Source organism: Dipodomys merriami, unplaced genomic scaffold (genome assembly GCF_024711535.1).
Source record: "Dipodomys merriami isolate MVZ:Mamm:240054 unplaced genomic scaffold, mDipMer1.0.p SCAF_14, whole genome shotgun sequence".
NCBI classification, from domain to species: domain Eukaryota; kingdom Metazoa; phylum Chordata; class Mammalia; order Rodentia; family Heteromyidae; genus Dipodomys; species Dipodomys merriami.
Genome location: NW_027202715.1, coordinates 37,211,859 through 37,238,979, shown reverse-complemented (window position 1 = coordinate 37,238,979; position 27,121 = coordinate 37,211,859). Strand labels below are relative to the sequence as shown.

The window sequence follows — 27,121 nt, the reverse complement described above, 5'->3', positions numbered from 1 at the left end:
AAGGCCGGAGGTAACTTCCGGGTTTGGAAGGGAGGCTTATGCACGTGTGTTACTCGCCTTGGACCCTGGATTACCGCTGGCCCAGCTGAATTGGGCGTTCAGGCCTAAAGATGAAGGCGGTAAGTGTCCTCAGGACTCGGTTTCCCGCGGTGTGAAGGTTGTTCTGGCTGACACTTGGGGGCGGGATCTCCGCGGGCGCGGCCGCCAGGGTCCCGCATCCGTGCTGTCAGTCTTCGCAGATTCTTCGAGACCCTCTTGAGGACGCTATTGCTAGGGATGAGAAGCAGGCCAGCTCTCAGAGACTCGCGAGAACTGGGATGAGTCCATCCCATAAAGGACCAGGAGGTAGAAAGCTATATCTGCCCTCCGATTCTCAGGGAACATTAGGACCAGCCCTGTCTGGGATTTAGATTTCTGAATGTGGGGGCTCCAGCAAGCGAAGTGGGATCTGAAGAGCCAAGTCAGAACTCCCTACAGGTCTTTGACAAGTCATAATCTCCGTGAGTCTTTGCTTCTTCGTCAGTTACCTGAGAGTAACAGCAATCACTACACTGTTAGAGGTGATTTGTTGGAGATTAATTTTTCTGAGCACAAAAGTATGTAAATGGCATTTATTGTTAAAGACAGCCATTGTTTTGCTCTGAATATGTAAAGCTACAGGTATTAAACCGTCTTGAATATACCATTTACCACAAGAGAGATTCTTAACCTTTTGTTGATCTTAGATCCATTTGAACAGCTGTGGATTCTAATCATAGAAAAACCCTGAATCATTGATAGTCTGGTACCAGTCTTTAGGACTGAGACCATGGTTTGGTTTTATCTCTTGCAAGATCTGTGGCTGTGAAATATTAAAACCGTGGGATTGGTTGGATTTATAATCAATTCTATTTAACCTGATTTTTAAAATAAGTTCCATTTCTCAATATGTAGTATTTTTCTTGTTGTTTTCTAGAGGAGGAATAAAAAACAGGTCCCAAGCTTCCGCAAGTTGTTAAAAACTAGTAAAGTCAAACTTGAAAACAAGCTAAAAAATAAGCAATTTAAACAACAAAGCACTCTCAAGAAGTACCGGAAAGAGCAGAGGAAACTAAGGCAAGCTGTAAAAGATGCTGTTTCTAAGAAACCCATTCCATTGGAAGACCCAAAGGAAAAACGACCAGGTAATTATGAAAGCTTTCACATGCTCTGGTTTCCATAGATCATTCCAAATATTTTCCTAGAAATGTACTTTTTAGTAATAAAGTAAGGATGTAAGTCCTATATGTACTTTACTACAGTATGAAAAAAAGTCACAGTATGAGAAAGCTTTTTCTTAAGAGAATTCATCGTGAGAAAGAGCTAACCTTAGTTTGTCTAATGTGCAGTCCTGGAAATGCACTACTTAGTAAATCAGACCTGGAGTAGCCATGTAAATGTATGTTGTGCATTAGGCCAGTGATGCCTCTCCATTCACTGGCAGGTAGGTAGCTGAGGTAAGAAACGCACTTTTTTTCTGGTGCATTCTTTACATGGTTGCCAAAATGTACTTTCCTTTCTAAATTGTTGACTTTCTTTTTGTAAACTTGGAGTAAAATTGAACTGTCACTGTCTGAATTATTGTTGTAAAACTATCCAAGAATGCCAGCTACATAAAACAAGAAAAGACTATTACCATTTTGCGTCAGGCTAGTTCTGCAACTTTACTGGTACTTTTACATTTCATATTTAGTTGTCTATATCTAGTTATTAAATAACTATTCACTCTCTGCTTTCTATCTCATTTCTTAATCTTAATATTGGTTGACCCCTTGGCAGTGTTACTGTGCTAAGGTCATTTAACTGGAAATGAAAAATCCAAGAACACTTGGGTTTCTCTCTCTCTCTTTTTTTATTAATCATGTGGGCTTGGTTGGTAACTTAATTGTCAGCCACTTTAATCTGCTAAAAGAAATGAAGTAGGTAAATTAGATACTTTCATTTAAGTTTTAGAATTTTAACAGGTTGATATGCTAATAGTTTTATAATGAAAATAAAAGCAAAGGATGTCTTTAGCATCTAAGTGAAGTCTATCACACAGACGGGAGAGGGAAAAAAAAAGATGGATGCAAATGGTATTGAATCTAGTATAGAAAATTGGTGTTTAGCTTATGGCCTCTTGTCCCATTAAAGGAGAAAGATAGGTCTTTTGATCATTATTATGAGGTGGGTGATGGGATTTGGGTGTGATGGTAGTCTATGAAGGAGAAACCTGACCCTAGGAAATACATGGATCGCTGGTATGTCTGAAAAATAGAATGCTCACATAAAGTCAGTAGTTCCAGAACTGTTGGCATGGTGCAGCAGTAAAGCATCTACCTGGCAAGCATGCAGCTCTGAGTTCAAACTCTAGTAATGCCGCCCCCCAAAAAGCAGTTATGTGTATTTAATTATCAGTATTTACCTGTCTTATTGCTTCCAGGAAGACCTTTTAAGTCCTGATAGAGAAGACATTAAGATCACTTTGTTTGTAGTTGTATCATCAGCACTTAGAATAGTTTCTGATGCTTAGTTTGCATTCTTTTTTTTTTAATGTTTTTTATTGTGAAAATACTGTACAGAGGGGTTACAGTTACATGAGCAAGGTAATGAGTACATTTCTCTTTTTGTTTGTTTTGCTGGTCCTGGGGCTTGAACTCTGGGCTTGGGTACTGTTCCTGAGCTCCGTTTTACTCAAGGCTAGCACTTTACCAGTTTAGCCACAGCACCACTTCAGGCTGTTCCTGTGATTAATTGGAGATAATAGTTTCAGGGACTTTCCTGCCCCAGCTGGCTTCAAACTGCCGTCCTCAGATCTCATCCTCCTGAGTAGCAAGATTACAGGTGTGAGCCACTAGTACCTGGCCTTTTTTTTTTTTCCAGTAAATAATAAAAAGAGATGTAGAAAAAAAATCAAGGGATTGCAGAGAGAGAAGTTAGAATGATCTGTATTTGAGGTTTTGTTAGATGTGTCCTAAGTATACAAAGAAAAGCAGTTGAGAAATGGAATGAGAATGGTTGAAGTGTTACCATGCAGTCTAAGTGAAGGAGTTATGACAGAATACATTGGTAAAACATGAAATGGCGAAAGAATTGCAATCTGTTTATTAGCATTGAAGTAACTGAGTGATAGCTGTTCAGAGAGGTGAGCACAAACATCTGGAATATAGGCTCAGAAAGGCTAGCTAAAGTGGAATAGAAGTGAAAGTCATTGGAGATAAAGAGTTGGAAGATATGTTATTTGTTTTCAAATCAAATGCCGTGAGAGACATTTCTGAGTATGAAGAAACATTTATTTTTTGTTGATACTATGACATGGAAATGCTCTTGGTATTTATTTTTAAGAGTCAGAGTTACTAAGATTGTGGCATTTTAATCTAGATCAGTGCATCCCAATCCAGCAAAGAATTTTCATGCCCAACATGTCAGTCGTGTTCCCACTAGGCTAAGGTATCAGATAAACATAAGACTTTTCTATTATAGCCCATAAAATGCAGAGAGTTCTTATATCTAATCAATGTGTCTGATTTTGTTTTTGTGGAACAGTCAAAAGGATTGAGAGGGAAGAGGAAGAAGAAGAAGCCCTTCCCTTAGATATGATGGATGAAGATGACCTACAGTTAATGAAGGATTTAGGACAGAGAGCATCTTTCCTAACAAGAGATCTTTCTTCTAGGTATTATCTCATTTGAGTTATAATCATCCACATCTATGCACCGTCAAAAAGTAGGTTCTGAATTGCACTTCTTAGGTGATTAGTTCAGGATGCTCACCCAGATTCAGTGTTTACAAAAATTAACTCAGATTGATACCAAGTTACTTCCTAAATAAATATCTGAGCAAAATAAGTTGATTTCTGCATACTTATTTTTTTTGGTCATGGGGCTTGAACTCTGGGCCTGGGCGCTGTCCCTCTGCTCTGCTGCTCAAGGCACTCTACCACTTGAGCCACAGCACCACTTCCACTTTTCTGGTGGTTTCTTTCCAGTTTTCTGGAGATAAAAGTCTCATAGACTGAAGTGGCGCTGTAGCTCCAGTGGTAGAGCGCTCGCCTTGAGCTGAAGAGCTAAGGGACAACGCCCAGGCCCAGAGTTCAAGCCCCACGACCGACAAAAAAAAAAAAAAAAGTCTCATAGACTTTCCTGCCCAGGCTGTCTTTGAACTGTGATCCTCAAATCTCAGCCTCCTGAGTAGCTAGGATTACAGGCATTAGCCACCAGAGCCCAGCTTATTTTTATTTCTTTTGAGAATGAATAGTGAGTTGGCAGAGGATACTATTACATTTGAGCACTGGCAAAACAGTCCACAGTCTTACTTAATTTTTATACCTTGTTAGGTAGTATTTGAATTTCCAGAGGTGGAATTAGTGCTTTCCTGTGATGATAGGGAATGGATATAGAATTTATACTTCGATTTTTTTAGTTCCAAATTCCACAGTGTGCTCTAAAGGATTTTGGGGGAAAAAAAAGGCTAATGTCATCTTTACCTCTACATCTAAAGGAAAAACTAGATGTAGCTTTAGTTTCAGTCTCAGCTGTAGGCTTAACACAGTTCATTTGCTATTTGAATGCCTACAACAGATACCTGGATAATTAGCTTTATTTCTAGCCCACAAGACCAGTGCCTATTAGTCTTAAGTGTTAACACCTAGACATAAGTATAAAACATTTATTATTATTTGTGGAATATTTGTGATAGTTTGAAAAAACTTGCAGAAAAACCACAGAGCCTACAAATAGAGAAAGAACTAAAGGGTATCATGAATGTATAAAATATTTATAGTTAATCATACATTTTGTCATTTATACCATAAAATATATACAAATCTATTATGAAAAGTTGAAATTTGCCAGCCGTGGTGACTCACGCCTGTAATCCTAGCTACTTAGGAGGCTGAGATCTGAGGATTGTAGTTCAAAGTCAGCCCAGGCAGGAAAGACTGTGAGATTATTATCTCCAATAAACTACCAGAAAACCGGAAGTGGCACGGTGGCTCAAGTGGTAGAGCGCTAGCCTTGAGCTAAAGAGCTGAGGGACAGTGCCCAGACCCAGAGTGCAAGCCCTACGACCGACAAAAAAAAACAAAAAGTTGAAATGTATAAGTTTGTTCATACACTTGGCCATGTACTATTCAAAGTCAAGGGAAAAACATGAAGATGCAGTATTAAATCATAACTGCATAAACTAGCTATACTATAGCTAGTAATAGTAATTTTGTAGCAGTCTCCTATTGTCTAAGAATCTGCTGCTGGGAGCTGGTGGCTCATGCCTGTAATCTTAGCTACTCAGGAGGCTGAGATCTAAGGATCACAGTTCAAAGCCAGCCTGGGCAGGAAAGTCTGAGACTCTTTATCTCCAATAAACCACTAGAAAACCGGAAGTGGCACTGTGACTCCAGCAGTAGAGCACTCGCCTTGAGCTGAAGAGCACAAGGACAGTACCCAAGCCCAGAGTTCAAGCCCCACACCTGACAAAAAAAATCTGCTGAAAATTCTGTGTCATATGAATAATCTTGGCACGAACAGCTCATCTCTCTAGTGAATCACGTCTCAGCTAAAACTGATCTCTTACTGTCCGTATTTTTTCACTGTGTGTAATGAGTAACGTAAAATATGTATTGGTCACTGTTCTTTTGTCAGGACAGCTTCTGGTGAACGGGTTGTAGTGGGGTGGAGGGGTGGTAGTTACATCTATAGTACTCTTAACTTCTGCATTGTACATGGGTCAACAGTAGTTTTAAAATAGGTTTTTAGGTACTTTGGTGTACGCATGCACACACATGCAAATGCTAGTTCTGGGACTTGAATCTAGTGCCCACGCATTGTCCCTGAGCTTCTTTGCTCATGGTTAGTACTCTAACACTTGAGCTACAAGCTCCATTTCTGGCTCTTTTGGTAGTTAATTGGAGATAAGAATCTCTAGGCTTTCCTTCTCTAGGCTAGCTTTAACCATGATCCTCAGATCTCAGACTCCTGAGTAGCTAGGATTACAGCCACGAGCTGCCAGCACTTGCCTTTCAGATACCTTTTAAAACCAATTAAAACCAAAAACAGATTTTTTCTTGCAGTGATCCAGTTCATGCCAAGAAACGGAAGAAAGAGCATGTTATAGATAAATATGAAAAAATACCAAGAACTCTGCAAACAGAACCTGAGAAGGAACTGATACACTTGCTTCCTATCAAAGATAAAAGTGGTATCATCCCTCAGACCCGGGAGAAGCCAGGTTAGTCTGTTCATTTGATTTAGTCCACTTGTAGTTCCTCACTAATACTGTGACACGTTTTGTTTCATCATGACTTTTACTTTGACTTTGTACTCATAGCTACAAAATAGGGACAGGTGCAGTTAATCATATTGCAAGCTTGATGACATGGGCTAGAAATAAGGTTGATTATCCAGGTGTCTATTGTACAGTGAGTACAATGGAACCTACAAGGTTTGGGTGATTTTTCTTTTTTATTTTTTTACATCAGTTCTAGGACGAACTCAGGACCTTACACTTGTGAAGCAGGTGCTCTACCATTTGAGCCATTCCCCATCCATTTTTTGCTTTAGTTATTTTTTTGGTTAGGGTCTTGCCTGTATGGTGATCCTCCTGTCTATGGACTCTGTCTCCCTCATAGCTGGAATTACAAGCATGCCACCACTACACCTAGCTTATTGAGATGGAAGGTGGTCTCACTAACTTTTTCCCCCTAGGCTGGCCTCAAACTGCAATCCTTCTGGTTTCCGTCTCACAAGTGCCAAGGATTATGGGCATGCACGATCTAGACAGTCTTTAAGATAATTTTCTTTTCCAAGAGTATTTTGCCAAATTCTTTCTTTCTTTTTTTTTTTTTTTTTTTTGTCTTGTCGGTCATGGGGCTTGAGTTCAAGCCCTCTGGGCTTGGGTGCTGTCCCTGCGCTCTAACACTTGAGCCACAGCGCCACTTCCGATTTTCTAGTGGTTTATTGGAGATAAGAGTCTCACAGACTTTCCTGCCCAGGTTGGCTTTGAACCTTGATCCTCAGATCTCAGCCTCCTGAGTAGCTAGAATTACAGGCGTGAGCCACTGGCACCCAGCTTATTTTGCCAAATTCTATGGTTTCTGAAGATTGGGCACATTAACTATTTTCAGAAGCAATAGAAATCGATAATTAACCCCTTGGTTTTTGTTTTTGTTTTTTTTGTTGGGGGGGTGGGGTGGGATGGGTCGGTCATGGGGCCTGAACTCTGGGCCTGGGCGCTGTCCTCTCAGCTCTTCAGCTCAAGGCTAACGCTCTACCACTTGAGCCACAGCGCCATTTCAGCTTTTTCTGCTTTTGTGGTGCTGAGGAACCGAACCCAGGGCCTCATGCATGCAAGGCAAGGGCTCTACCACTGAGCCACCTTTCCAGTCCAGTTTTATTTTTTTTAATGTTTAAGTAGTTGTTCAAAGGAGCTGCCATTTAACAAATTTTATGAATACAATGCATCTTGATCAATGTTACCCCTTACCCATCCCTCCCAAACCACCCCCTCCGTTAATTTTCCTAATTTTGCAGCATATGCATTGAATTCTTGACTGCATTTCCTCCCCACCCCCTTCTTTTCATTCGTCTGCTTCTCTCACCTTCAGCCTACCCCCCACCCCTTTCAAATACCTATTTTTCTGGTTTTTCTTTTGTTGAACTTAGATTTGGCCTTTTTATGGTTATCATAGTTTTAATATGTATATTTTCCAAATAGCTGTTGACATTAACAAAGATGAAGAGGATCAAGAAGAAGAGATGGAAGATAACGAAGGTAATGAAATGTATCTTTACAATGACTACATTGCTAATTGAGAAGTAACTTTTTTTTTTTGCATAATAGTAAGTAAAATCTAGCATGTCCATTTTGGAGTACTGTTCATTTTCCCACATATGAAATTTTCACTATGTAGAATTTGATATTCTCTTTTATTTATGAAAATTTTTCCCATTTACATATTTGCAATATAATGGCACACATGAATTTTAAAAGTTATTGTTCTGAATTCCTCCATTCTTTTGAACTCAGAGTCTTATGCTTGCCAGGCGAGTGCTTTACATCTTGAGCTATACTCCTAGTTCTTTTGCTTTTTTTTTTTTTTTAATTTTATATTGTAAAGATACTATACAGAGGGTTACAGTTACATGAGTAAGGTAATGAGTACACTTCCTATTGGGCATTGTTACCCCCTCCATTGTTTTTCCCCTACCATCCCTTCCCTCCCTACCTTCCCCAAGGTTTTTTTTTTTAAATTGTGATTAAGTGATTACATAATTTCCCAAATTTCACAGTATTGTGGAATAATGATGCTTATTTAAAGTCACAAGTTCATTCTAACTTTCCTGGAGCAAATTGTCTATCACAGTCTATAACATATAACGGTGTACACATATACACCATACATGTGATCAGCAGCATGGGGATATTTAGTAGTGGTTCGACCATATGAGTGGAAGTTCTTTGTTTCTTAAGACCTGTTAGTTTTGTCATATCACCTAACATTTTGGATTTAACATCCACTTATCAGGGAGACCATGTACCGTTTGTCTCTTTGCTCTTGGCTTACCTCGCTCAACATGATTCCTTCTAGCTCCATCCATTTCCCTGCAAATGCCATTATTTTGTCATTTCTAATGGCTGCATAATATTCCATTGTGTATAGATACCACAATTTTTGGATCCATTCATCTGTGATGGGGCATGTGGGTTGTTTCCATATCCTAGCTATTGTGAACAGTGTTGCAATTTGTTTTGCTTTTTAAAAAATTTTTCAGATTGAATCTTAAGTTTTTTGCCCAGGCTAGCTTTGGACTGAAATCCTATTTCTGTTTCTTTAGTAGCTCAGATTATAGTTTGTACCACCATGCCTGGTCCTCTTGATTCCTTTTAATTATAAGAAAAGAATCTAACTATAAATAATGAACCTTTTAGGTGTAAATGACGAAAATGGTTGCATTGTCTGAAGTCCAGATATATGTATGTGTGTGTGTATATGTATGTGTATGTATATATATATAATATATATATACTGTGTATATATATATATATATACTGTATATATGTATATATATATACTATATATATATGTATGTATTGATTTAAGCTACAACTCCAGTCCTCTCGTTTTTATTTGTTAGTTTTTTTAAGGTAGAGTCTTAACTTCTTTTGCCTTTAACTCTCTGTCCTCCTGCCTCTAACTTTCAAGTACCTATGATTATAGGCTTTTGCTACCATGCCTGACTTTAGTTTAGAATGTGTCATAAAACATGCTTGTTAAATTTTACTTCGACCAGGTAGATGTAAGTGTACATGGGATGGTAGATCAACTATTTAATTATTTTCCGTTATCCATCATAGGCTCATTACAGATTATATTTATGCATTTATTACATCTATTCACTCTGAATCTCAAGATAGATATGTTCTCTCTATTACACAGAGTTGAAAAAAGCAGTATTCTATCCTTGAAGAAAATCCTAATTACCCTTTCCTTAGTTAATATAAATTACTGTGGGTTTATTAGCACAGTAGTTAAGAATATGAACTTTACAGGATTCAAATCCCATTTCTATTAGGTTTATGAAACAGCTTCCTTACTTATGAGTCTAATGATAGTGTCTGTTCTACATGATTGTTGAGAAGATGATATATATTGGCAATATAAGATTCTTAGCTAGAAGCATTATTTTCTACTAAGAAAAGTATTTTATTTACTTATATACCTACATATATATGTATAGATATGTATGTGTGTATAAATAAGTATATATGTTCACATATGAAATTTTCTTGGATGCTTGCAAATGAAGAATATTTAAGAGGGAAACCCTAATCTATTTCAGAGACAGCTGAAGAGCCTATTCGAGAGCTGACTGTAGAAGAACATCTGATTGAGAGAAGGAAGAAACTCCAGGAGAAGAAAATACATATTGCAACCTTGGCTTCTGCCATCCTGTCAGATCCAGAAAGTAATGTAGGTAGTGTGAGTTCTCTCTTAAAGGTGGGGTAAATGCATAATATATTCAAAGGTTCTTATTGTATGTGAGCATACACAGAAAGGAAAATAACCGACTGTAGTAGCTGGATGAGGTAAGGGAGTAGACACAATCTTAGCCTAATCCTGATCTGAACTGAGTTTCTTTGTGGATCTTATGAAAGTCACTTAAATTCTGAGTGTAAATTTTCCTCATTTCTGAATGAAGATAATGGATTTATTTTTGGTAACTCTAAAAGTTATCAAAAATTGACACTAAAAAATTCATTGTATTAGGGAAGAGGAATTTATTTGCAAATGTGTTCAACTGATTGTTTTGCTTTGTTTTGGCACAGGGTCCCTCTGTGTATCTTAGACTGGCCTCTAACTCCTAATGTTAATGTTCCTTCCTCATCTCCAGTGCTTGGATGTGCTGCCATGCCTGACTGTAGAATTTTTAATAAGGAACATTCTATATAGAAGTCAGTGGAATTAGTTTAGGGGTATTTTGGAATTAACATTGGATCTTGTATATAATGATCAAAATGCTTGTAGCATGTAAACTCAGGAAACTCAGAACTGAGTATGGAGTTGTGAAAGTTATTGTATCCAAAACTCATTTCATCCTAGAAGACTCACTGTCTGCAAATAGGTATATTAACTTTTTCAAGCTATCTTTTAGTGACTCTGGTTACCCTCTAACTTCAGTGTTGGTGAGGCGAGCTAGTCTAGAGTTTGGTGGTTGACTGTCCTGATTCATCAAGTGAGGACTACTTACTGTATCAAATGTGGGGCTGTTGTTTCAGCATTACTTGTGATTCTTTTAGTCTTATAAGTGATTTCTTTAACAGATTAAAAAACTGAAAGAACTACGTTCCATGCTCATGGAACAAGACCCAGATGTAGCTGTTACTGTGCGGAAGCTAGTGATAGTTTCGTTGATGGAGCTGTTTAAGGATATTACCCCTTCATACAAAATCCGGCCTCTCACAGAAGTTGAGAAATCTGCCAAGGTAATGCTAGGTACAATTACTGTAGAAAATATGCTGAAAGTTTTGGAGAGCTGGAGATGGGAGAATAGTATGGTTTTGCTGTTTTGTCTTGTTTGCTTGCTTTTGTTTTTCATTGTTTTTCTCAGTACTGGACACACACATGTATTTTATGCCAGTTTGGGGTTCTCATGTTCTGACTTCTTTAAAATAATCTTTTTGATCTTTTCAGATGCGCAAAGAAACCCATAAGTTACGAGAATTTGAAGAAGGCCTGGTTAGCCAGTATAAATTTTATTTGGAAAATCTGGAGCAAATGGTTAAAGGTATGAAAAACATATTAAAGGTATATTAACGACCCTACTCACAAAGGTAAATTGTGTATTTTGTGTATAGTGTGTGGTGAGGAGTTGAGTCTGAGCTCAGTCTTTGTCTACTATTTACTATTTATATATTAGGCAAGTCACTTAATCTTTGTGTTTATCAGTTTTCCTGAAAAATGGGGTGGTAACTAGCACTTACCTTATTGAATTACTATGAAAAGTAATTCAGTTTAGAAATATAAAGCACTTAGAACTGTGTCTAACATGTATGTTTCAGTTATTAATAGTAGTGTTAACTGTAGTAATTATTTATATATTTTTTCTTGATTTGTGGTGTGGGGATTGAATTTAGGACCTTGTGTGTGCTAGACAAGCAGTGTACCACTGAGCTACAATGGCAACCCTCAGAGCTTTGTGTAGATTGACACTGAACAAAAAATTGAAAATAGCATGCTATATACATCATTTAAAAAATTGTAGCCCCATCCCACACAAAGTATTGAAATTTAACAGCAAATTATATGTGTGTTTATCTGCAAATTGTCATTTCAACATATAATTTATTTTCAAGATTAATGAAATGTTCTACCTTCTTATTGTTTTGGTCCAAAGTTCAAACTCTCAGTTGCTAATGGTCTCTGTATGTAATCATGACAGGTATAGGCTTTTTCTAAACAGGCTGAGCTAACATGAAGTCTGTTTTTTTCTTGGTAGCTTTTGTTTAAGATATGCATTTTCGGGCTAGGAAGGTGGCTCAGTGGTAAAGCGCTTGCCTTGCATGCATGAGGCCCTGGGTTCGATTCCTCAGCACCACATAAGCAAAAAGCAAAAAAAAAAAAAAAAGCTGGAAGTGGCGCTGTGGCTCAAGTGGTAGAGCACTAGCCTTGAGCTGAAGAGCTTAGGGACAGCGCCCAGGCCCAGAGCTCAGGCCCCACGACCGGATTCCCCCCCCCCCCAAAAAAAAAAAAGATATGCATTTTCTTTAAAAAGAAAGCTAATTAGTTTTAAGAGTTAACCAGTGAATAAAGTGAAGAAAAACAGTCGTCTTTTGTTTAAGATAGACACTTACTTTAAAAAGAAAGATAATTAGTTTTAAGAGTTAACCAGTGAATAAAGTGAAAAATACAGTCGTCTTTTTCTTAGACTGGAAGCAAAAGAAGCTGAAGAAAAGTAACGTGGTATCCTTAAAGGCTTACAGAGGACTTGCAGAAGTGGCCGTGAAGAGCCTGTGTGAGCTGTTGGTGGCACTGCCTCACTTTAACTTCCACAACAACATCATCGTGTTGATTGTCCCTCTCATGAATGATACCTCAAAATCGGTGGGTTCTTCTTGTACACTGCATGAGCTCTCCCCACCTCCACCCCCCCCCCATTCTTTTGGTTCTGTTAGTAAAATAGTATCCATTTGTTAAACACTGTCTCTTTTAGAAAATTCTTGGCGTTTTCTTCCAGTTGGAAGAAGAGGAAGTTTGTGTCCTGGAGAACATGAGGCAGTGTCTGCACACAGTTCTGATTGTCCTGAGTTGGTGGGGGAGGTGTTATTCCTGGGGCAGTGGTGAAGGCCAGGAGTGCCTTCCACACCCCACAGAGCGAGGACTGCCCCTTATCTATCTGACCTTCAGTATGAGAAGGGGGAAGCTTAGGAACATTGATTTAGTGTAACATTTTATTTTTCAGATATCTGAAATGTGTTGTGAGGCTGTAAAGAAACTTTTTAAACAAGATAAATTAGGTCAAGCTTCTCTTGGTGTAATTAAAGTGATTTCTGGCTTTGTGAAGGGCAGAAATTATGACGTTAGGCCAGAGGTAAGCCTTTCTTTTCTTACTCTGCATCTGTCTTTAAATTACAAGGTTAATTTTCAGTGTTTAGTAATTTATTCCTAAAGAAAGTATAAAAAATGCAAAGTGAAAGTATTCAACCTCAGTAAATGTAAACCCTTAGTATTGGTGTGTTAACGGCCTTCCAAGCTGTGTGTCTGTGCAGATGTGTACTTATACTATGAAGACTGTTCTGTCCCATGAACTTATATGGGGATCGGTCTTCTTTGGGTCCGGTCGTGGGGCCTGAACTCTGGGCCTGGGCGCTGTCCCTCAGCTCTTCCACTCAAGGCTAGCGCTCTACCACTTAAGCCACAGCACCACTTCCGGCTTTTTTCTTTTTGCTTATGTGGTGCTGAGGAATCGAACCCAGGGCCTCATGCATGCAAGGCAAGCACTCTACCACTGAGCCACTTTCCCAGTCCCAGGATCTGTCTTCTTTGTAATGTCCATCAGACTATCTTACTGTGAATATATAGAACCCTCTAAAGGGCATCTGAGTTACTTCTAGATTTTTGCTGTTGGAGAGAACATTTTGGCCATATTATTTTTTCATATTCTGTGAGTTATACTTCTGAACTGTAATGCTGGATCTAACAGAAATCCCACTTAAGAACATGAAAGAGGGGGCTGGGAAGATGGCTCAGTGATAGAGTGCGTGTCTTGCATGCATGAGGCCCTGGGTTCGGTTCCTCGGCACCACGTAAGCAGAAAAAGCTGGGAAGTGGTGCTGTGGCTCAAGGGTAGAGCGTTAGCCTTGAGCTGAAGATCCTGAGGGACAGTGCACAGGCCCAGAGTTCAGGCCCCACGACCGGGGTGCGGGGGGTGGGACTCGAGAGAGGCCAGGCACTGGCTGCTCATTCCTGCAATCGGCTGAGATCTGAGGATTGCAGTTTGAAGCCAGCAGGGGCAGGAAGGTCTGTGAGACTTTTTATTTTCTTTGTCTTTCTCCTTTTTTGTACTGGGGATTGAACCCAGCATGTCGTACTTTCTAGGCAAGTGATTTGCCACTGAGCCACATCCCAGTCCAGTGAGACTCTTATCTCTAGTACATTACAAAAATGTAAGAAGTGGAGCTATGTCTCAAGTGGTAAAGCACTAGCAAAGGAAGCTCTCAGGGGCAGCATGCAGGCCCTGAGTTCAAGCCCCAAGATTGGCACAAAACAAAAACAAAACTTGAGAGAAAGTGCCAAATTGTTTTCTAAAACATTTTTATCACTTACATTCCTATTAGGGATATGAGTATCATTTCCCTTGTGTATCTTACTATTTATCATCTTTACACATACATTGCGTGTTTATTTTTAAATATTTATTAGTAAGGTTCTACTCCCTACAGTTCATGTACTACTTATTTGAACTTTACTTGTTTATATTATTTGCCAGATTTTCTCATCAAGTATTTATCTTTCTTAATGACCTCTTATAATTTTTAAAATATTTAATTTCAGTAAATTTGGTATGTGCCAGGTACTACTCTCGGTTCTGGGGATAAAATAGTATCAAAAGATCAAAACTGTCTGTAGACTATACTACAAAATAAGGATATTAAACCTTTGTGACACAATTTTTTTTCTTAGTTAAGCTGTTTTCTGATCTTACCTGCAAGTAGCGTTTGTTCTTCCTTATATACTCCTGAAGCAACAAAGTTTTTTGTAGTTAGCAAATGACTGATGTTCTTTTATAGACATAAATAACTGAATATGACTGGCAGAAGGATATAGGTACTTTGTATAAAAGATGTTTCAAAGTGGTTTCGTATGAATGAAGAAATAACATTGTAAAATGTTAATCTTTCTTAGAGTTTTTAAAGTCAGTATAAGTATTAAGTTGTGTATTTGTATTCTTTCAATATTAGATGTTAAAAACATTTTTGTGCCTAAGAATTAAAGAAGTGGAAGTAAAAAAAGACACAGAGGACATAAATAAACCAAAAAAGTTCATGACTTTCAAGGAAAAAAGAAAGACTCTATCAAGAATGCAAAGAAAGGTTGGATTTAGTTTCTTTTTCTTTTAAGTATTGTTTTATTTGATCTTAGATGAAAACCATAGTTTAGGCATAGGTAAATAATAGTTAAGGAGAAAGGAATTACTGTTTTTGGTGGGGGGGGAAGGCAGTGTCTTACTATGTATGTAGCTCTTGCTGGCCTCCCAACTCATAATCCTCCCACCTTAGCCTTCCTAGAGCTGTGATAACAGTATGTGCTACTACACCTGGCTTTAAATCATAGTAAAATCTGGTGGCACATGCCTATAGCCCTAGCTGCTACTCAGTTCCCCAGGAGTTTGAGGCCAGATTCTGAAACTGTCTCAGAAAAGAAACACATTTTGAAATCTAACATTTAGAAATTTTTATTTTTCCCGGGCTGGGAAGGTGGCTCAGTGGTAGAGTGCTTGCCTTGCATGCATGAGGCCCTGGGTTCGATTCCTCAGCACCACATAAGAAAAAAGAAAAAAGCCGGAAGTGGCGCTGTGGCTCAAGTGGTAGAGCGCTAGCCTTGAGCTGAAGAGCTGAGGGACAGCGCCCAGGCCCAGAGTTCAGGCCCCATGACCGGCCCAAAAAAAAAGAAAGAAATTTTTATTTTTCCCAGTTAATGTAATATATATGATAGTTCATAGGAAATAGAAGTAGGTGAAGAGATATTTTGGTCATGTAGGCTTTTGTCCTTTGGCTTCTTAGATCAATTTAGAATCATGGTACAGACTTTTTTCTTTTAACAGAAAGGATGCATTCATGTAAGTTTCTGTTAAATTGAATCATATTTTTGGTGTTTGTTTTTAACTGGTTGGAATTCTAGTCTGTTATTAATCCTGGGTTGAAATTCCAGACTGAGACTTTAGACACATTGTTTTTAGAAATGCGATGCAGAGTGCCTACCCCATACAGTCATTTTATAGTTTAAATGAAATGAAGTAGGACTGGAAACAGGGTTCAAGTGATTGAGCACTTGGCAAGTGCAAAGCCCTGTGTTCAAGAACCCCCATACCTCCAAAGAATAGGTGAGGATATGTATATGAAACACATAGAGTTCATAGCCCTTGGCAAGCTTCATAAACATTGTTACCATGGTAATAACATTAGTGTAATGATTATTTCCCAAAGCACTTATAAACCGTTTATTAGGATTACATAGTTGCCTATAATAACAAAACAGAAAACATCTTCCAGATACAGCCATCTCTGAATGAGTCTGATAATATATCTGGTTTCATATATATAGGACTGGGCACGATGGTACATTCCTGTAAATTCCAGCCACTTAGAAGGTGGAAATGACAACATAATTTGAGGCCAACCCAAGAAAAGATTAGCAAGACCCTATTTCAAAGAGTAAGTTCTATGTACTATGATAGTTCACACCTGTAATCCTAGCTAGGATTACATAGGAATTCCTAGGTAGGAAAGGAAGGAGTTCTAGGCTGTCATGGGCAAAAAGCACAAACTAGCTAAAGCAAAAGTGGGTGGGGCCATGGCTTAAATGGTAGAGGTGCTTTCCTGGTACTCAGCAGGAAAAACCTTGAGCACCAACAAACAAGAAAAAAATTGGTGCAAGAGTAGAAATCCTCTTTTTGGTCTTTCTACAGTCTGATTCTACCTTTTTCCCAAAAGGCAACCACTGCTTACATTTGAATTCACAGATACCTGTTTTCTGATTGTTTTATAAGTTGATCTTCCTCTGCTTTGTTCACTGAGTGGTATGTTCACTTTTCCCCTTCTACTTCAGTGGAAGAAAGCAGAAGAGAAACTAGAGCGAGAGCTTCGGGAGGCAGAAGCATCAGAAAGTACTGAGAAGAAACTTAAACTGGTAGGCAGTTCCCATTCTGGTTGTTTTCTAGGTGTTGTGTTAGATGATGATTTTAAATAGAGATTCATTGTGTGTATAATTTTGATTTAATATTATGTGGCTTAGGTACAAGACAGGATGATGTGGTTGGTGCTGGTTTTATGAAATCACAAGATACTTTTTACTATGTTTTCCTTAATGTTCCAAAGATTGAATTGGGAGGAATGGGAAAAAAAGATTTACTGTTGAAAATTGAAGTTATGCCACCTCAGTGAACTCAAACCTGAAGTGATGTTGTCTGTTTCCTCTGCCAGCACACAGAGACTTTGAATATTGTATTTGTAACCTACTTCAGAATACTGAAGAAGGCCCGACGGTCACCTCTCCTACCCGCAGTTCTGGAAGGTCTTGCCAAGTAAGGGCTTTGTAGGTCAATACTTTTCAGATTCTTCCTAAATTCAGAAGATCAAAGTAACCATGAATTTTAACAATGGTGCCTAGTGTGTCATCTTTCTTTATCCCTCTCTCCTCCTCATCCTCCTAATTAGTCCCATACTTAGAATCATGTTCTATGTATGTGCATTTATATGTATGTATTTATCTACAAGTACATTTTTGGGTCTAGTTTTCACAAATGAAACACAGTGTCTGGTTTTTGAGCTTGCCTTATCTTGGTCAAAATGATGACCTCCAGTTCCATCCATTTTCCTGCAAATGACATGATTTCATTTTTCTTTATGGCTATGTAATAGTCCATGGTGTGTGTTCCATATTTTCTTTATTCATTCATCTGTTCAGCCCCTTAGCTATGGTGAGCAGCTCTGAACAAACATGAGTATGCAGGTGTCTTCCTTGTATATTGATTTACACTCCTTTGAATATGTAAACAGTAGTAGTATGGAAGGGCCATAGGGAAGATCTAATTTTTTTTTTTTATTTTTATTTTTTTTGTCAGTTGTGGGGCTTGAACTCTGAGTCTGGGCGCTGTCCCAGCTCAAGGCTAGCGCTCTACCACTTGAGCCACAGTGCCACTTCTGGCCTTTTTCTTTTTGCTTATGTGGTGCTGAGGAATCGAACCCAGGGCCTCATGCATGCAAGGCAAGCGCTCTACCACTGAGCCACCTTCCCAGCCCAGAAGATCTAGTTTTAATCTTTTGAGGAACCTCCATACTGACTTTTCCATAATGGTTGCATTAGTTTATAGTCTTATCAGTATATGAGGATTCCCCTCTCCCCATCTTCATCAGCACATTTGTTTTCTTGATGGCTGCCATTCTGACTGGGTAAGATAGAACCTTATGTATTGTGCAAACAAACCACTGAGCTACATACACTCCCTGTTCTAGATCCAGCTTCTTGCAAATAGCATAAATCTCTTTCTCTCTTCTATGCTCCTTTTTCCTAGAAGCTGAGGCTGCTGGCCCCTTTATGACTTAAGATGACTATTAGAAACATAATGGGCTTTGCTCAGAGAAGTTGTTTATTCTTAGCAATTTCTTTATCAGGACAAAAATATTTTTAAAACATTTTAATTTATTGTTTAGTAGTCATATATCCCTATCAAGTAAAATGTCCAACAGTGTGTGAATTATTTAAAAAAGCAATCTGAAATTTATAAAAAGTATTAATAACCTCATTTAACTAAGTTATTTTGTTTGCTTCTAGGTTTGCTCATCTTATAAATGTGGAGTTTTTTGATGATTTGTTAGTAGTTCTTCACACACTCATTGAGTCTGGTGTAAGTTACTATTAACATATATAAATGATGATTATCAGTCTTTTTGTTTTGTTTTTGGCTGTACTGGGGTTGGAACTCAAGAGTTTCACACTTGGTAGGCAGGTGCTCTAAGTTTCTGCCACATCTCCAGCCATTTTTTCTGTGGTTGTTTTTGAGCTAGGATCTCATTCATTGCTTGGGCTGGCCAGAATTGAGATCCACCTATTCATACTTTTCACCAAAGCTAGCATGACACGCTTCTCACACCAACACACCCAGCTTTTTCTGTTAAGATGGGGTCTTGAAAACTTTTTGCCTACTTGTTCTTATCTCTGCTTTCTGATTAGCTAAGAACTGTAATCCTTCTGAATTACAGTCCTTCTGATCTCTGCTTCCTGATTAGCTAAGACTATCTATAAGCCACCAGCCCCTGGTTAATTATCATTCTTTTTTTTTTTTTTTAAAGGACTTAAGCTATCAAGAAAGTCTTCACTGTGTCCAGACTGCATTTCATATTCTTTCTGGACAAGGTAAAATAGGCTTTTTTTAATGCATTTTAAAAATTGTTATTGTAAGGGTGATGTACAGAGGGTTAGCAGTTACATAAATCAGATAAAGAGTACATTTCTTTTTAAACAATGTCACCTCTTCTCTCATGCTCTCCCAGTTTTTTCCTTCCTGTCACCACCCACAAGTTGCATAGTTCATTTTCAGCATAGTGTCTAGTTTAATCACTGCTGCATTTTTTCACCCTGTCCCATTCTTTGCTTCCCCTTCCCCTTCCAAAAATAGATAAATGAACAAACAAGACAAAAGGAAAAGAAAACAAGACAGCAACAAAGAAAAAAAAAACTCTTTGTTACCATTTCCTGGAGTTAATTTCAATAAATATCATTTTATATGACCAGATGCACATTACGCTTTTTGTATTCTTCTAAGAATATCCTCCTTTGGTCTCACTGTGTGAGAATGCCTAGAGACCTGTATGATTTATTGTGTCCCAGTGTCTCTTTTTTAAACCATCCATTGTGTTTACTTGTAGATTTATATGCACATTCTAGTTATCACAAATGAGAGAAACTATGCATTCTATTTTTCTTTGGGTCTGGCTTACTTTATTTAATATAATTTTTGAAGTCTTTGCATTTCCTTACTAATGATACAATATCATTCTTTCTGATGAATGGATAGAATTCTACTGTATACATATACAATGTTTTCTTGATCCATTTGTCCATTGAAGGGCATCTGGGCTGATTCCATATCTTGGCTATGGTAAATAATGCTGCAGTAAACATGTTTGTGCTGGTAGCTTTAGTATGGTCTTGCTTGTGATCTATTGATTAAATGCCCAAGAGTGGAATTGCTCTACGTTTAGTCTTTTGAGGAACTTCTATAGTGCTAAAATCTTTTCTTAATCAACTTTTTTTTTGCTTTGTCTTTGAAGCTATAACTTAGGTAATTATGTTTGTTTTCATTTCAAAGGTGATGTTTTAAATATCGATCCAATGAAATTCTACACACATCTGTACAAAACACTGTTCAAGTTACATGCAGGTATGTATACTTAATGTTTCCATAATGCATATATTTATCTTCCATGAATGTTATGCCTAGAAAAAATAGGCAATGAGAAATGGGAACTGGTACATAAAATGCTGGACATATTAAATGACAGGCATCTATCTGTATTTTACCTTACATAAGACTTGGAAAGTGAGTTCTTGGAGTTGACTGGGAATTTAGTAAATATAGCCCACCATATCTCTGAGCAGCACATCACTAGTATATTGGTTAGGAAAATGGGTTGGTTTTTTACTGGAGTTCAGGGAAGTTGCATATGAAGAAGCAGCAAGAAAAGCCCTGAAGGATGTGTGTGGTATTTTAGGTGCAACCAACGAAGGTGTTGAGATTGTTCTCCAGTGCCTGGATGTCATGCTTACCAAGCGCAGAAAGCAAGTGTCCCAGCAGCGAGCCCTGGCCTTCATCAAGCGCCTCTGCACACTTGCTCTTCAGGTTCTTCCAAACTCAAGCATTGGCATTTTAGCCACTGCCAGAACATTAATGCATGTAAGTAGTGATTCAGTGGAGAGTTGAGTTCTTAGGGTGTAGTGGCATTTTGTTGACATACACACATAAACACTTTTTTTTTTTAAAGCAGAAACTCTGTGTCTCTGCCTCCTTCTCTCCTTCCCTCAGTGTGGTATTGGTGATTGAACCTAGGGTCTCACACATTTGAGCCACACCTCAGGACTATTATTGTGTTTGAGACACTGGCTGGCCTGACACACGAGGTATTCCTTCCTCTGCAGCACAGTAGCTGGGATTATAGGCATACACAGCTATGCCTAGCCATACTTTGTATCTTAATGATTAAGATGTGACCTACTTTATCCCTTAATGATTAAAGTGAATTTAGTTGTTTGTTAAACTATCACTGATACAGTTCTTTCTTCATACCTGTGGCTGTTATAATAACTGTTTTACAAACCTTAATTCACCTAGTGTTTCTTTTTTTTGGGGGGGGGGGTCTGGTCGTGGGGCCTGAACTCTGGGCCTGGGCCTGGGTGCTGTCCCTCAGCTCTTCAGCTCAAGGCTAGCACTGTACCACTTGAGCCACAGCGCCACTTTCCCGCTTTTTTCTTTTTGCTTATGTGGTGCTGAAGAATCGATCCCAGGGCCTCATGCATGCAAGGCAAGTGCTCTACCACTGAGCCACCTTCCCAGCCCCTCACCTAATGTTTCTAACATAGCTACTCATATTGTTCCCATTTTACACATGGGGAAAGAGGTCTATAAGTAACAGCACGTGTAACAGAAAGTGGAACTTAGATTTGGGTAGTCTGGCTTTTCTGTTCTTTTGTTATTCTCTTGGGGGTATCAGTTATTTTCATTCACATAGTTGTCATTATTGCTATTACAAGTGATGTCATGAATATCTTTATACATGTATTGGCTGTATATTTTACAAGAAAGATTCCAAGAGTAAGAGAAAGATACCTAGAGTAGGCTTGGAGGGAAGAAAATAATATTCTGGTTTAAAGACAATTAATTCATTTCTAAACAAGGAATTTTTTCTTTTTGATAAAGTTAAATTATTTTTTATTAAAAGTAGATGTTATGTCCCTTATTATAACCATTTAAATGAGATGCAAGTATAGACCAATAACATTCTTCAAATTAATGTGATAATTTTGCAGACTTTCCCGAAAGCAGACCTGTTGCTGGATAGTGACTCTCAGGGAAGTGGAGTGTTCCTCCCAGAGCTAGATGAGCCGGAGTACTGTAATGCACAGAACACGGCCCTATGGGAGCTGCATGCGCTGCGGGTGAGGGCGACCCTTCGTTCTTGCAATCCGTGTGTTTGCGCTTTTGTCTCATAGTTATGTTGGCCAAGGTACTTCAGTGTTGGAGTATCTTTTTTGGAATACTGATTTAGTATTGGTACATTTTACTTGGACATTTGTGAACACTGGAAAGTGTGGTGATGCTTGTTGACTCTTCTTGACACTATTCAGAGTATAAAGGGGATTGCTGGGGGGCATTTGTTTTGTATGGAAGGAGACTGCCATAAGCCATTTCAAGGTGGCATTGGCTGAATACTGTAGTGTAAGACAGCATTCGAATGAGCCTAGAGGGAAGCAGGAGCATTGGGCAACCTGTTGTCAATGTTTTTCACTCAAATAGAAATTGGTTTTTGTTTGTGCTTTTTATACTATAAAGCAAGACTAAGCTGTATTACTGTTCACTTGGCCATCAAACACATTTGGGTTTTAATCCTGTAAGCAAAGTTAATATTCTGTGTGTAAGTGCATAGTTCAAATGAGTTCCATATATAGGCATCTCTAAAATCTGATATACTTTACTAAAGAAAGTGTTTACTGTAGTTGATGTTTTCTAAAGTACTGAATTGTGCACGACCTTGTACCGCTTCCTCCTCAGAGGCATTACCATCCCATAGTGCAAAGGTTTGCAGCCCACCTCATCGCTGGAGCCCCTTTGGAGGGCTCTGAAGCACTAAAACCAGAGTTGAGCCGAAGGTAATATTTAGCAAGTTCTATGTTGTTATTTTTATATTATTATCATTATTATTGACTTTACCCAGAACCTTGCCTCGTTCTAAGTCAGGTAGATATAGCACAGTTGTAGAATACTTATCTGTTGTTTATCAGCAAGTTCAAAGTCATCAGCTTGATTCTCAGCACCACAGGGATAAAACCCTAGAAAGTACTGGATTATGAATGTACTAGATTATAAACTATAGAGTACATGTGGGCATCTACATTTGGTTTGACTTCATATTCCTGAATTTTACTATGGAATAAATATGATGGCTGTAATTTTATTAAGTTTGGTTTAGGTAATCACTGAAAACTACTTTTTTTTTTTTTAATGCCAGTCCCGGGGCTTGGGTTCTGTTCCTCAGCTTTTTTGCTCAAATCTAGCACTATAACATTTGAACCACAGTTTCACTTCTGGCTTTCTAGTGGTTAATTGGAGATAAAAATCTCATGGACTTTTGTGCCTGGGCTGGCTTTAAGATATGATCCTCAAATTTCAGTCCTGGGTAGCTAGGATTACAAGTATGAGCCACTGGCACCCGACCTTTTTTTGTGTTGTTTTTTTTTTTTTTTCTTTTTGTAATAAGTTTTATATATTAGAGAGACATCAAAAGAATAGGAAAGTAAATTCCTGCATGCCTGTCCTTGTTCAGGCTCAACAGGTGATGAAAATACCACACAGCCCTGAGGCCACCCCTGGTGACCTTCCTTTCTTCCCTTTTTTTTTTTAATGGTCCTGTTAGTAGCAAAAGGGAAAAAATAGGATGATAGAAAAGAGGCGCAAAAAACTGGGAGAAAATGAGGGAGGAGGTGACACTGTTCAAAAAGAAATGTACTCATTACCTGACTTATATAATTGTAACCCCTCTGTACATCACCTTTCCAATAAGAAAGAGATAGAGAATGAGAGAGGAAGAGAAGGAGAGAGGGAGGATGCCATTGAACCTAGCCACACTGAAGGGCAGCAGCTTCTTTCCATGGCCAGGCAGGAGAACCCACCTTGGCTCTATAAGAAGCTCGCTGGGTAATTCCTATATCCCACGTTACATTCTTCCACTTTTCTTTTAGGACTTTTAAAGAAGTTGCTTTCTCCAACTTTTTTTTTTTTGGAAATTTTCAAAAGTTGCAAAAGTAGCTGTTCCCTGTCTCTACTCCTCAGCCCTCTCTTTCAGAAAGGGAGAAAACACTATCATTCTAATTTGCAATAGCCAGTTTTGGGCATGCTTTTATTACTACTCCTAAACATCCCTCCTGTCCCTTTCTTCTTACAATACTGACTTTGAACTAAGGAACTCATGTTTGAGATGCAAGTACTCAGCACTTGCGCTATACCTGCAGCGTGTGTTTGCCTCTTTTATAGCAGTTTTCCTTTTCTGGAAGATGAGGAAGAATGGGTTTATCCCAAAGATTTGCTCTTCTGGGGAATGGAGCTTAGAGCGTGAGTCTAGTCACAGCCCCTATCTGCCTGGGCAAATGTGAGCTAACTCCAGATCATGAAATATTCACTGGTATGCCACGAGGATAGGCATATTCTCTGTCTTGAATTACTTCTTGTTTTTCGAGACTCCTAGCTGCTCAGTTGAATGGTGTTTGAAGCCCATGGAAACTGACTCCGTGCTTCATTCCTCCAGCTCCAGTGACCTTAGACTTGGGTGTTTATCATTCACATAACTATAGTTGAGTTGGGATTTTTGTTTGGTGTTTCTCTGTAGCTTTCTCTTTGGGCTGTAGACCTTCATTTCTAAATGTAATTGGATTTTAATAGCATAGTTGAATTGCGGAGGAACATAAGATTTATTTCAAGTGAGTTAATTGGTTTCATTTTTTGGCTATAATCTATCTTAAATTTAACAGATAAGATTTTTCTAAAATTCTTACTTGTGATTGTAGATCTGCAGTTGAACTTTTTGAGGCTTTTAGTATGGCAACAATGACATTCAATCCTCCTGTTGAGTCTTCATACTCCAAAAAGAAGGTATGTGATACTTTTCATTTTTTTAAAAGAAGAAATAAAAACTACACTAGGATGTCTCAGTAACTTTACTGCTTGCTTGCTTTATCGTGCTTGATTGGTAGATGGTAGGATGGAAGTTTGAGGTTAGGGTTCTACAGAAGTGGTCTATACATTGTATAGAGTATGACCAAGACCTGACACACATTGCTCATGACTGCATGATATTAGTTGATATTAGCTCTTGCTCCAGTTTAGTTTTAACTTATGGTATTTTAACCTTTTTTCAGGATAAGGTTTTACAAGGGACTCCATTTTTGAATGAAGATTTAAATCAGCTAATCAAAAAATACTGCAATGAACTTCCTGCTCCCTCCTCTTTGGACTTCACCAAATATTTGAAAACACCACTCCAGTAGTACAAAAAAGCAGCAGCAGTGGATTTTTTTGTATATATGTACTTGTGTATAAGCAGCTCTTAAGTGGTTAACTTGGGGCTTTTTCATTTTATATGAGGAAAACTTCCTATGAAGGATGCCGTTTCCAGGGACAGGGCTGGGCCCCACGTGTGAAATATTTCACTGAGCGAATTGAAAACCTGTTTTTACTCCAGCTTTGGATATCTGTTTCTTAATGAAGTGTTTCTTTTGTGTGTGTCAGTATGGAGCTTGAACTCAGGACCTGTGTGCTCAATCCCTGAGCTCAAGACTAGCACTCTTAGCACTTGAGCCACAGTTTCACTTCTGGGTTTTTGCTGGTTATTGGAGGTAAGAGTCTTACAGAATTACCTGCCTGGGCTGTCATCCTCAGATCTCAAGATTCTGAATAGCTATGATTACAGGCGTGAGCCTCTAGCACCTGACCAATGATAGCTTTTAAAAAAAAATTTGGTTTTTTTTTGCCAGTCCTGGACCTTGAACCCTGGGCCTGGGTGCTGGTTCTAAGCTCCTTTTGCTCAAGGCTAGCACTCTACCTTTTGAGCAACAGCACCACTTCTGGCTTTTTCTGTGATTAATTGCAGATAAGAGTCTGCCAGGCCTGGCTTTGAACTGATAGCCTCAGATCTAAGCCTCCTAAGTAGCTAGGATTACAAACTACTGGTGCCTGGCTTTTTTATTGTTACTATAAAGGTGATGGATGATAGCTTTTTACAACTTAATGTACATGTTGTAATTTTGTTTTTTTCATCTTTGGGAAGGCTGGATGTGTTGGTGCGTGCCTATAAGCCCAGCAGAGGCATGAGGATCAGAAGTTTAATGCCAAATTGCGCTAGAGAGCCAGACCCTGTTTCCAAAAACCTCACAAATAAAAAAGAAAGAGAAAGAAAGAGAGAGGGAGGGAGGGAGGGAAGAAGGAAAGGAAGGAAGGAAGGAAGGAAGGAAGGAAGGAAGGAAGGAAGGAAGGAAGGAAGGAAGGAAGGAAGGAAAAAGAAAAGAAAAAATTTTTAGGAACTAGGGCTATAGTTTAGTTGAAATCCCTGGGTTTCATCCCAAGCACCACATACAAAAAGTCTGTGGGCTAAATCTTACTGAAATTATTATACTAAAATTAGAATATAGAGCACAAAACAAATCATGACTGACAATATGATTTTTTCCCTCTTTAGCTACTCTACAAATATATACTTTTAAAAAAACAATCTAAATTTGAGCAAATCTATTATTACACTATTTTTGAGAAAATAATAGCTTACAATTGGAGTCATGTGATTGGCTCTTGTTGAACTAACCTAATTTGGCCTTTTAGAAAAAGAAGTGTTTATTATGGCTCCTTTCAAGGAAAGTGTGAATGTGGTTCTAGCATTTAACAGTTGTGTGCTTTTTCTTAATAAGCTATGCAGTGATGGGAGTGGAATTGTTCTGGGAGAAACCAAATCCAAGACTCTACTATTCTATTTTAGGGACCTAGGGTACCCAGCAAAGGCCTTGTTTTCCTCCTTAAATTTCATTCATACAAGCTGGGCACTGGTGGCTCACACCTAAAATTCTAGCTGCTCTGAGAATCTCAGTTTAAAGTCAACTCAGGCAGGTAAAACCAAGAGACCCTCATCTCTAGTTCACTAGCAGAAAGCCAGAAGTGGAGCTATGGCTCAAGTGGGTAGAGTGTCAATAAAGCTGAGTTAAATGTATGAGTTCTGCGTTCAAGCCCCCCTGCCATGGCCAAAAAAATTTTCATACAGGTAAAATGCATATTATGAATATTAATTATAAAGCAATATTTTATGTAATAGCCATTTTAGTCTATGAAATTCATGTACAAATATTTTCTGTTAATAATTGAATAAAATAGCTTTCTTTGTTCCCTGTTTTTGTGAGAATTTAAAAAAAATTGGATAACAGGCCAATTAAATAGACACCTATTGATTCAAATCTGTAAAAGCAATTATTTTGGTGTGGAGCTTAGAGCTTTTCTTGTAAAATAAGTGAATATAAAAAATTTCTTGGGGCTGGGAAGGTGGCTCAGTGGTAGAGCGCTTGCCTTGCATGCATGAGGCCCTGGGTTCGATTCCTCAG

General features: G+C 38.4%; 1 protein-coding gene across 1 annotated transcript; it reads left to right on the top strand.

Moving 5' to 3' along the window:
• Noc3l (NOC3 like DNA replication regulator) lies at window positions 1–26,915 on the top strand. Its single transcript, XM_070021239.1, has 21 exons — window positions 1–119; window positions 956–1,163; window positions 3,544–3,673; window positions 6,065–6,222; window positions 7,708–7,764; window positions 9,834–9,964; window positions 10,816–10,977; window positions 11,186–11,279; window positions 12,420–12,595; window positions 12,954–13,082; window positions 14,953–15,084; window positions 16,820–16,900; window positions 17,194–17,294; window positions 18,545–18,617; window positions 19,063–19,126; window positions 20,082–20,153; window positions 20,485–20,666; window positions 21,797–21,925; window positions 22,539–22,636; window positions 24,548–24,632; window positions 24,899–26,915. Exons 1-21 carry the CDS (start codon window positions 111–113, stop codon window positions 25,025–25,027), a joined length of 2,400 nt encoding a protein of 799 aa, XP_069877340.1. The 5' UTR covers window positions 1–110; the 3' UTR covers window positions 25,028–26,915.
• The last annotated feature ends 206 nt before the right edge of the window (window positions 26,916–27,121 follow it).